Genomic DNA, 12,169 nt, shown 5'->3' on the forward strand with positions numbered 1-12,169 from the left:
TTCTTGTTGAAATATAACATATTTCATACTACATGAGACAAAGCAGTAAGGAAACTAGTTCAATGCAACCTTTCATTGCATGGTAGGCCCCAAACCCACCAATTTCCCTGCTAAACCCAATTTATATAATCCAGCTTCCCTTAAAGATAGCACAATTCATAGTAGTTTTTCATTGTTTAATTGTTCAACTGCATTACAATATACAATAGTAGTGTTACTATAGCTAGGCAAAGCTATAGCAAGGCAAGACTCATAAAGAGAAGTAGCAACCTTTGATTTACCTGTTTAGAGACATAGCTGTAATCCCAGATGCATGGACTGCTCTTGCTATTCACTGCAGGAAAGCAGAGAGTTCGAAACCTGCCAGCTTTTGTGTGCAATCTCATGGACCATAAAGGCCTCAGGTAGGAGAAGACACTTAGCATTGAAGAAGTAAGCAACTAAAGTAACTTAGGATATGTTGAGCTGACATACAGACTGCCATTAACTGCAGAAACATCAGTGGCAGATTAGGCAAGCCTAATTACTCACCTGGGGATCTGGCTTGCATCCTGAGGACACTAATGACACATCTCTCCCTGGGAGGGGAAGGGGAGATGATCTTTGGTAGAAGTGAGTGGCAGCAAGAGCCATATAAACATCCCGGCGAGACTCTGCTCCATTGCTCATCCCAGGGGAAGGGGAGAATAAACTCCTATCTTCAAACATTTTTTCTTCTTTTCTTATAGCTACCTAACATTGTTCTTTCAAAACAGCATTTTTTTTTCCAAATCCTTTGATCCACAGCATACACTAGTGTCTTTTCCTGCTTATTCTGTCCAAAACATTTAGAACTGAAAAGCCTGTATTACTTACAGTGTAGTGAATAGCTCTTACTATATCTTAGCATGCTTGTTCTTTTAAAAAAAAAAAAAAAAAAAAAAGTGTTGGGTTTTTGTTGGCTTTGGTTTGTTGGGGTTTTTTTTTGTTTGTAGGACAGCATGCAAAATCACAGTGATTTTAAGGTCTCAGTGGTGTACCACTGAATTCAGGGAGGGCTCTGTTACTTCTCTACCCGAGAGCCAAAGCAAACCTCGGCATCTGTGGTAACATTTCTAGCAGAAGTGTCACTTGGACATAACGGCTGTGGGAAGTTTCACTGCTCCTTCATATGTAGGTAAAACAATGAGTTTTGCACACTTGCTCATTCAAAACAAGTCCTGCTCCATATTTCTGGAGGTACTTCTGCACTCTGACTGTCACTTCCACCTACTCAGCATTGCACCAGGACCTCCATGCCATTGAGCAATATGGAAGGATGGCTGATCTTGAACTCCAGCCAGAATCAATGTGCTGTAAACATAATTTTCCTTGAAATAGACCAAGTTTGTATGTGCAGATCTGATGGCGGAATGTGGCAAAAATTTCAATGCTAACAGAATTTATAACGTTCCTCTTTTAAACTTGAGGTGGTGGTGCAGTCTGAAAGCCCAAGGGAAAAAACAACTAGAAGGTGTAATTGTAAAGAGCCTGACAGACCCAAGAAAAGAAGCTCAAAACTGAGCCTTTGAGAACACTTCTGTTTGTCCATACTGCTGGGCCACATAACTGATTCACATTTCCCAGTGTTTGTGCCACCCTAATATAGTGTCTCAGTACAGGTAAAGCTGTACAGATAATACAAGGAACTTTCTGCACTGTCAGAGGAATCAAAAAAAAAAAAAAAAGATACTTCAGCAGTCCTATCAGATACTCACTCCTCTAGCTGAAATGAAAAAGATGCCTATTTGGAATAATGAAACAGTTTTAATTTTGATTTTTGCTCAGTGAAAGCAAATTCATCATTTGAAAGCTAATCATTTTCTAGATAATACTGTATCACCTTCAGCAGAAAGAGAAAGAAAGAGAGAGGGAGGGGTAATAACGTTCCCACTGCAAAGCTTTTCCAAAATCATAAACTCATTACTGCAAACTAAAATCTAAAGTCAACCAAAAACTAGGACATACTGGGCTTGCGGGTTACAGATCCAAAGCTGTAGAGTAAAACTAATCAGTTCTTGGATAGGATTTTCTTTTTTTTTTTTTTTTTTACTGCAGTACAATCTATAGTCTAGTTGGTCAAATCAAGCCTTTCCAAGAAAAGAAGATTAGAGGCAGTTGTTTAAAATATTGGGGCGGGGTGGGGGGGGGGGTGGTGCGCACGCAGAGCAGGATTTAAGCTTTATTACCGACCAGGACATACAAAACAGGCTGTAATGAAAAAACAGTATTGATATTGTACTTGCGGTCTGAATGCAAAATGTTAAATGAAGACAGGGCCATATGGAGGAGCTTATAGTTACAGCAAGAACTGATGCTGAGGCAAATGCCTTCTGAATAAGTGAAATTAGGCGTTATGGGAAAGTCGCAGCAATTTAAAAAAAATTATTACACCTGAACACTACAAATAGGCTATTAAGCAAGAAATGAAATTCAGAGAAATTTAATTTTATTTTATTTATAAGGATTGTTTCTCATTTTATTTATAAGGATTGTTTCTCCTGCAATGATCACTGTACTGCGCATGAATTCTTAATTGAAAAAGTACTAGGGTAACTATCAACCATTCTGCATAAACAAAATGTTTGATGAAAAATCCTTATCCTTTAGCAAAAATTAATCAATTTTATTGTTTTGAAGATTTCATTCTGTATTTTACCAAAATCTTAACTGTCTGAACTGATCACAAGTGTTACATAAACGCATTTGAAGCCTTGGTGAACCACAGCAGGATGTCCTATTTATCCGCCTACCTGGAGCTTACTGCAGCGCTATGGACCTATTTTGCACAGGGGCACATTAGGATACACCTTGCATAAGTTAAGAGAAAAATAATAAAATACTGCAGCACAGATATCGATGCCCTGGCTTGCTTTCCATTTAATTTTCCTATAACCCACTTGACTTTCCACCAAGATAGATACATGAAATTTGCCATAGTTAACCACATATCTCCCAAGATGTGAAATGCAGGACTAACATATGTTTGTGACATATTTTTAAACTGTTTTTATCTCCCCTAGTGCTGTCTAAACCGTCCTAGCTCTGGTCCAAGATAGGCAAATCCAGCCTTGCTTCCTTAGTTCTCATTTTCTGGTCTCAGGACCTTTTCATTGCTGTTCTCCATCAACCTTTACTGACAAGTGGTCCAGGACAGAAGCAGCTGGAGCTTGGTGTTCTTAATACAGCCCTGAGCGGCTGGCTGCCTGCTGCATAATCATCAAGCTCTCTTTGAAGACTATCATGTGCCTTTACAGCTCATCTATTTCATGCTAAAGCAGATATTTAGGACGTAAGTATATTCTGACAACAGAGATGCAAACTGCCAATTTTCTGGGAAGTGAAGGTCTTCTCTATAGTTTCTTCAAATTCTGCACAGCGCTTTACACCACCCCAGTGATACAGACATTCTGGCCACAGCACAGCCACCCAGCGAACACCCGTACTGAGGCATCAAGAGCTGACGGTGTAGCGGGTCACCGCAATGCTGATGAGCTTCATGCACTCTGCAACTACCAGTGCTTGGCCTTGGGACTGAGCTCCAGAAATGTTCTGTAGAGTGCACTTGGATAAAACAAGAGCTAAAGATGTGTCGGATCCTACCTGTCATTAGGAAAGGATAGTAAGTAGGTAGGTCAGTCAGGGGAATTACAAAAGTTTCACCATTCTCAATACATTAATGTCCAGGCAGCTATTCAGGCAATTTAAACCAGCATAGCTCCCTTGAGTTCAATAAAAGGATGCCCATTTACATCAGCTGAGCACTGGCTTCACAACTTTTTAATATTCCCCAGCGGAGCAACCCAGTACAGCAAACGCCTGCCACGGTATAAAAGCCTGGAAATACAACGGTAATGGAAGCCAAAGTAATCCACCCCTCTGCATCATCAAGCCTAAATGGCAGAACACAAAGAAATCACCCATGAGATTTTGATTTTAATAATTTAGGGTGAAACCATGCAAATCATTATGCAGTCAAGTGTTTTCCCTGAGCTCCCTGTATGCATTGAGGCTGCTCGGCTCCACTGACCTTTTGTTGCACAAGTATAGACTAGCAGGAGTGCCCTACTAAGGTGCTGGCAATACATTTTTCATCTGCCTTTTATAGGGTATTTTTAACTTGATTAACTATTTAAAGAATGCAAGCCAAATGTTGCACTGTCTCACACTTGTATAGCACTGTCAAATCCAATGAGGCGGGAGACGCATAAAAATTAACGTTTGGACATATTGGTAGCAATCCTTTAGAAATATTTGTAACAAAATAGTTTTCTGTTAAGTGTAGAATGAGGAAATTTAGGCAAATTGTACTACAGTGAAATGATAAACCACTGAGCATTCAGGATCTGGTGAACAAAACATAGTTAATGCCTCATCATCTAATGATAGAAAATCCAGTCCCACTTCTGACAATATTATGGAACAGAATAATTTGTAGACACCTAGTAAGAAATACTTTTGAAAATTAACATTTTTAATGATATTCAATTATGATCGAGACTTTCCAAATACAGTTTTTGCCATGTCACACTGATGAAGCTCAAATGTGTATTAATATCATTCCCTTCACAAACAAAATATCAAAAAGAGTTGACAAAAAGTAGCAAATTTGCAGTGAAATTAATTAGTTTTTTGTCTTTATCATTCTTACAGTGTGGGAATGGTCATATCAGGCAGGAAAAAACCTTACAGCTCTAGTCCTGCTTGGGGACATATAGACATATTTTGAAATCTATATTGAAATTTTCAACTTATTAGAAAATAATATTTTGCAGGCTAGGTTGACTTATATGTGTCTGTTTTAAATCTATATTTCTTGACTGGAGAGAAATATTGTGGGGCTAATCCTGCATCCACTAAACCATTGGGAATTTTGCTTAAATAAGGAATAAATCAGTGCAGAGTATGAACCCATACTTAAATATTCCATTTAACTACAGAAACACACAAATTACTGAAAATTACTTTTTCAGTAGGAACAGAAGGGTACCTATTTCATCACCTAGAGCAGTTTCTATGAAATCTAAAATTTACTCATTTGCTCATTTTCAGGAGCTGTTAGAGATTAAGTCCAAGATTGATCCACATATAACTTCCTACAGGTATTTGTTGAAAATTGCCACATTCTCTTTTTAATTAACTCCAGTGATATGTTAAAAACTTGCATAGTTTCTCAAATATTGGTTAGTTCTAACCCAGAGTGTAGTTTGAATGACTACCATTTATAATTTTTCATGTAATATCACTGAAGCATATTCTTATAACCTAGTCATAAGTTGTAATGGCCTTAAGGACATACAGTATTACAAATAAATTTTGTTGCTGCTGAGATTTCAGTGCTTTGGAAGCTGTTTCTGCAACTTAGCAGCTGTTTATCTTAATTTATATTCTTCCTTCTGTTATTTAAGTTCATTTATTTTATACAAGTGGTACAAGTAGGATAGATAAGAAAAGTAGGTTGACTCAGTGTAAAAACTAGAAATTCCTTAGTATTAAATCAAAAATATTAAGGTCATGAACTTTAAATATACCTTTATATAATATGGTCTAATGGGTTATGTGTCGATAAAGATGGTATTTCCTTGGACAGCTCTATTATTTCATATATCAAGGGAAAAGCTTTTTAACATGAATGTGAAAGAAATACTTAGTAAGACACTAAAATTTAAGTATTGTATTACCTAAAACTGAACACTATATCTTATCTCAAAATCCATTATTTTTGTCCTAAAGAGTTGGTTTTACTGGTCACATTGCCATCCCTCATTTTCTTGTTTAGAGGGCTAGAAAAGTAGTCATTAGCTAGATGTTGAGAAATAGCTAGAATTTCTATCACTCGCGTGTCCTTTCTCAACTAATTAAATGCCATTTCTTTGTATTATATGCCAGAAAAAAAAAATAATAAAAAAATCCAAAAGCTCCCTAACAGTGGAAAATGCAATTAAACTACCAGTGTACTAATTCAGGTGCAAACTGCTGCACCATTGTATAGCAGTGCTTTCCTTTCCTTAATTAACTAAAACATGAAGAAGAAAATCTGATGGCTTAATAGCATTTCCTTCACTGTCAGAAATGTTTTGGGATTATTTGACTACGTTATCACAAAGAGTGTTGGAGCAGTTATTGCCATTACTTCTGTTCGTCACCTCTAAGAGTGACAGATTCCACAGAGAAACTTGCTGCTTTTAATAGATGTGAAGGATTAATATTTTATAACATGATTACTTTATAGGCAGGATAACTATAGTAATAAGAATACATTTAATATTTTATGCATTCACAACCATGTAACACACAAGGAGCATCTCTTTGGAAGTGTATTTGGTTGCTGTGATTGAAAGCTGAGCAGGTTGTCACACTTCTCATTGTTTATATTGTGGTGGAAGTAACAGAGTCGAATCAGTACCAGGGTACCATGGCTGCGTGCACTGACAGAGTGCATCCCAACTAGAGGTACACACACATCTTGCAGCAGAGAGTCTCTACAGACCACACAGAGCAATTTTAGGGAAAAGCAATGTGGGCAACTGCCTGGGCGCCTCGCTAGACCAAACAGAAGCAAAGCAAGTTATGCAATGGGGAGGTTGACAGAGGGAGGAGTGCACATCCTAAATCTCCCCCTGGGTCCTGCAATGCTGATGCCAGCTGTGAAGCCGAGGCTTCATCCAGCACAGAGCTAAGCATTTAGACTACGTTCAAACAAATATGTTTCCCTTTAAACTCTGGCATGGTCCTTTTACCTTCAGAGGCTATTCCCTTTCAAGCTAAGCAAGTTAAGGCTGCCTAGTAGCAGTGATGATGCTTGTGTATTTCCAAAGCATCCTGCTGTAGCGTGTGGCTAAGTTAATTGAACATGGTTTACTTTCTTTCACAAGTTTCGTTGGACCTGAATTTACCGGTCTGTGAGAGCAGAAAGCTTTATGTCTCATGTGCTCTGTGCCTGTGCACAGACATTGCCCTCAGCTCCAAACGGGGCACGCTTACACTGTAGTGGTGAGCAGAGAAACAGCAAACTTCACCTGCATCCCGTGAGAAAAAAGTGAGCATACACTGAATATGGACAGTTATGAACTTACTATAGATTTTCAGCTGCAAGGTGCTGGGTGCCTTCAGCTTTTCTTCCCCCACGCCCCCGCCCTGCCTTTGCTCAGCACTTTGAGGGACTGAGCCCCTTAATTTATTTAAATGTTTCAGTCATCGGGTCTCTTGGTCTCTAAGCATACGAGGAGCCTGCCACTTGATGTTCAAAGGATCACTGGCGTGAGGAAAGCTGAGTGGCGTTAACGCTTGCCAGGTCAAAAGGCATCAATCTTTTACTCCGCACCGAAGGAACGCGCCTTCAGGAATGCATCTCCCCGGGTGGCATAAACAGGTTCTTTTCTCTGTTGTTGTTTTTTTTTTTTTTTTTTTTGCTCCATGTTCAGTGTTTGTCAAGCAAAAGAGGGATAGGCAGAGAAACAGAAGTGTGACAGATTCTGCCTACATCCTTTCCACAGTTTTTCCTAACCCCTAACTCTTTTGATACTTTGTATTCACTGTCTCACTTGACTGACACAAGAAACCCACTGTAGGGAGAGAGGCTTCCTGTGAACTGAGCCCCGTTTCCATGGTGCGGAGTTTTCTACTTAAAAATAAATCCCCGTTTTCTGGGGCTACACGTATGTACAGCACTCGCGGGGCTCCCCCCACCCCTGGGTTAGGGGCCGAGGGCAAAGCAGGGCAAACACACCCCCGTCCTAAAAGGCTGCCCCCCCGCATGCTACAGCTGCTCGCTCTCCGGACCGACCCAGGGAACCCCTGCACTTCCCGCCGTGCATTTTAAGGTCACGGAACCATCCCTGCGCCCCCCGCCGCGGGCGGGGAGCGGTGCTTGGCTGGCTTGGGGCGCACTTCGCACCCGCGGAGCGCCTCAGCGCTGGGGGACACCCGCCCCGCCCGCGGCCACAGCCCCGAGCGGCTCCCGGAATGCTCGCCCCGGCCCCGCTCCGCTCCGCTCCGCCGCATCCCCGAGCCCAACTTCCCCGCGTCCCGCCGCCGCGCACCCCGCCAAACTTTCGGGAGCGGCACCCGCGGAGCTCCGCGGAGCCCGGCAGCCGAGCAAACGGGGCGGGCTGCGCCCCGCTCCCCGACAAACGCCCCGCCGAGGAAACCCGTGGGCTGGGGGCAGCCCAGCCGCCCTCGTCCGCAGCCCCGGCCCCGGCGCGGCGGCTCCCCGCGGGCTGCGCCGAGCCCCGCGCCCCGCGGGAAGTACGCGGGTCCCGCTACCCCGGCACAAGCAAGCATCCGCGCAGCGCCCGGGGCGGGAGGGAGAGGAAGAGCCGAGGGAGGGGAAGAGCCCAGGGGCGAGAAGCCCCCTACGCCGCCGCCCCCCGCCCCGGCGGCGGGAGCCAGCGGAGCGCAGCGCTGCGCGGCGCGGCGCGCAGGGCCCGCGGGCGGCACTCACCGATCCGCAGCACTTGCTGGCCGCTCCGGGGCAGGCCGGCCGAGGCGCAGAGCAGCACGAAGAGGAGCCCCCCGCCGCCGCCGCCCGGGGCCGGGCGCAGGGGCCACCGTGGGCCGAGGGTGCTCGCCATCCTCCGCGCCCGCCTCAGTTCATGCCGGGCTCCGCGGGTGCGGGGCGCGGGCGGCTACCCCCGGCAGGGCCGGCTGCGCGCCGCCGCTCCGCGCCGCCCGCCCATGGCGCGGGGGCTCCGCGCCCGCCGCCCGCGCTCCCGCCGCTGCCGCGCTGCGCTGCGCCGCCACCCGCGGCTCCCACCGCCCCGCTGCCCTCGCCCCCCGCCGCCGCCGCCGCCGCCGCCGCCGGGAGGGGAGAGGAGGGACGGGGCGGGAGGGGGCGGCTCCTCCCGCGGGGCGGCCCCGGGCGGGGTGAGGCGGCTCCGGGGGCTGACCGGGACGGGCGGCGTGGCGGGGCACCACGGGCACGGGGACGGACACGGGGAGGGGGGGCACACGCACACAGAACTGTCCTGCTGCTCCCCGGGCCCGCTGGACCAGCGCCGCCCGCGCTGGGCAGGGCAGGGACAGGGACAGGGACAGGGACAGGGACAGGGACAGGGACAGGGACAGGGCAGTGTCAGGGCAGTGCCAGGGAGAGGGTCAGAGCTGCTCCCTGCCCCCGGTCCCGCCAGCCGACTCGCCCTGCGAGGTGCGATGTGCTGTCCCAGCAAGGCTGGAGGCCCCTCCTCGGCCTGGGGGAAGCTCCCCCCCGCCCCCCAACCTTGCCCTTCAGCCCCACAGCTTCTGGTTTTTTACCTCCTGGTTGTGTGCAGGTTTGAAATGCAGACAAGAGGTGAAGCTGGGACAGGAGGCCCCTGTATGTCCGCAGGTCCCTTTTTGGGAGGGGCGGACATGGGATAAGACAGTGGTCCCCAATATCTGGAGGCTGAGGGACACCTGTGGGGACAAGGTAGAGGGAAGGCAGCACTTTCTGCAGTTTGTCTACTACCCTAGACCTCTGCAACCAAGTGGGGGACAGGAGACGTGTTCCCACAGTGCATGCATGTCCCCAGATGTGACAGGAGCCTCAGCAAAGGGACTGCAGGGCTGCTCACCTGGGATCAGGAGTTCAGAGAGTTCAAGTGATGAAAAGTTAAGGCTAGTTTTGAACCGTTGGGCACAGGGACCATAACACTGCCTGTCCCTGATTTGGCCACCGGATAGGTTTTCCCCGGTGACTAGATGTTCTTAAATTATGGGTCCTGAGCTGATCTGAAAAAAGAAAAAAGCGTAATAGGAGAATGACTCCCACCTAGCAACAGAACCAAAATTGCATAGCTGAGATCCAAAATTGAACTAATTTAAATTTGTTTATTTTGTATTCATCTCCAGTCTGTCTAACTATTGTTCCAGAAATGAACTCCTTGGAGCAGTCGCAGCACATGCTGAAGTGCAATGGAAATGCAGGCGTCTACATTATATCTCCCAGTCAGTCTCAAATGTTTCCTGAAAAGCCTGCCTCTACTGTTTACAGAGCAATTTAGGCTATTCAGGAGTTCTCACTACTGAGATTCCCAGCCAGGAGACTAGTTAGTGCTCCACTTTACATTTCATACAGCATGTTTTACATGCATCTTGGAGAATTTTTGCCCATGATGTTTATTTTTTGTTTGTTTACCTGAGAGACCTCCTTACCTTAGGAACAGAGCTAAATCCACCGGCAGGTGCAAGCTCCCTGCCAGCCCCCAGAGTGACACAGCTACATTTCCCCTTAGCTTTCATGCCTCGTCTCCTTCTCCCTGCCACGGTGCCGGCACGTAGCTCGGCCCATGCCTCCTCTGGGGCCACCACTGCTCCGCAGCTCTGTGTGTCAGCTGCGGACATCAGCATCACTGCTCCAGCTCCGCGCCCACTTTCGCAGCCCTGTGTTACCAGCTGCCCCCATCTCCTGCTCCTGCGGGACGGGCCCTAACTGAGGGTGAGAGACAGGCTCAGCTGGCACCCTCACCTGTCTCACACACATCACACCAACTAAAGGTGACAATTACTTTAAATCACTCGTGTGGTTAATAACTACATTGTACGCTCTCATGTAGGAGGCAGAAAAGCAATCCGTCAGGCCACCCTGGACTGGACTGAATGGCTTGGTAACTTTGGTACAATTTTATAATCTGTCATTGCCTTTCAAATCGTTATACATGAGAGAAGGCGTACCTCTCCTAATTCGGGAAAATCCCAGCCACTGAGCAATGGCTAACAACAGCTACCCTTCGGGTACACATTCTTCCACTGCACAGAACTGTGCAGCAGAAGTAGCTCTGACTGGACTGGCAAGTCTCATTTTCACAGTCATGCTGGCATGGCAAGTAACAGTGATACAACAGAAAGTACTGGTTTCCAAAGGAAAGTCATGTAAGTTCCACTTGACTAAGAAATGGTACTATTTTGAAGGAAAACAAGGAAAGTATTTCATCGGGAAAATACACCTACTGGTAGTTTCAAAACCACTTGTCCTCGTCGTAAATGGTTCTTGCAAAAGTCAAAGACACCTCAGCATTCATTTCAGTGAGATAAGAAGTTGACCAGAACTATATGCTTTTGAAAATACCACTGGTTCTAGTCTTCTGCTTCTTTGAAGCCCTTAAGAACATGGACTGAACAGAATGGGAAAAATAAGAGCTTAGTAATGACTGTGAGAGGGTGGCAGAGGTCTGCGGACACTTGCTACCAGTAGTAGAAACCTGAACAGCTCAAACTCTGCTAACCCGTTATGGCAGGAGTGACTCATAGGAAAGTTGAAAGAGGTTCTAGTTTCTGGTTCAGGGTGTGGCCAAGTGTTACCTGGGGTGTATTCCACAGCTTTGTACATAAAGAGCAATGACTTTTAAGAAACTACAAACAATTATGGGAAAATTGGCTGTAATGCTGCAAAGACTGGCCAAATTTTAAAATGAAAAAGGGTCCGTTTGTTATTGTGGGAAAACTTTTTTGCTCAGTTTTTCTGGTTTTATTTGTGTATATGACCCCTGTGTCCTGTACTGATTGGAGCAGACATGGAGTGGAAGGTTGTGTTTTCACAGTTCTTCACAGGAAAACAGGAGGAGAAGGAGAAGGTTTTTAAATTGCCCACTCTGAGTTTTAAAACATTTCCTCTTCTGAAAATAGTTCTGAAAAAAAGTGTTTTAGAATTAGAAATGGACCATTTTGAAACACAAAAGGACAGAACAAGTTTTAAAGTGACTGAAATTTCCCTGGAATTATCTTCCAAGTTTCTAATTTTACAGTAAACCCTAATCCATATGGCTCTTCTGTTGCTTGCAAGATAGTAAATCAGCCAGTAAGCTCTATCCCACAAAATCATGGCATGCTTTACAAGGAGTGTTGTTTTATTGCTGGCTGATATTTTAAAAAGAGAAGTTTCAATAGATTTGATCTTGCTGGTCTCCAGTTATCAATATTCTCGAACCTTTAATCTCCTTTCAGACTTCGTTCAGAAAGACTAGGGAAAAAGGCCAGGTCTCTTGCCAATCTTTTTTCTCACAGTTAAGCAGGTTTGAATGTCCAGAGCTTAACATGTGAGCTGTTGTTCAGCTCATACTGGCTGCCACATTTGCTTAATCATTCATTGCATTGCCAATATTTAGATGAATGTGTTAGCAAGATGTGTTGAAATACCTTGAGAATGAAAGACAGTGTGCATAATAATCGAAGTCTG

At 45.3% G+C, this 12,169-nt stretch overlaps 1 protein-coding gene across 5 annotated transcripts in view; it reads right to left on the reverse strand.

The window, feature by feature from the left end:
* Positions 1-8,710, reverse strand: part of GRIK1 (glutamate ionotropic receptor kainate type subunit 1) — a 178,038-nt gene extending 169,328 nt beyond the window's left edge. For 4 of the 5 annotated variants that reach the window (XM_074858159.1, XM_074858160.1, XM_074858156.1 and 1 more), the window contains exon 1: positions 8,462-8,710. In XM_074858159.1, coding sequence (XP_074714260.1) covers positions 8,462-8,591 — 130 coding nt within the window. In that variant the 5' untranslated portion in view covers positions 8,592-8,710. The remainder of the gene's footprint in view (positions 1-8,461) is intronic. The other variant, XM_074858161.1, reaches the window with a different exon arrangement.
* Between the last annotated feature and the right edge of the window lie 3,459 nt (positions 8,711-12,169).

Source organism: Strix uralensis, chromosome 2 (genome assembly GCF_047716275.1).
Source record: "Strix uralensis isolate ZFMK-TIS-50842 chromosome 2, bStrUra1, whole genome shotgun sequence".
Taxonomy (NCBI): domain Eukaryota; kingdom Metazoa; phylum Chordata; class Aves; order Strigiformes; family Strigidae; genus Strix; species Strix uralensis.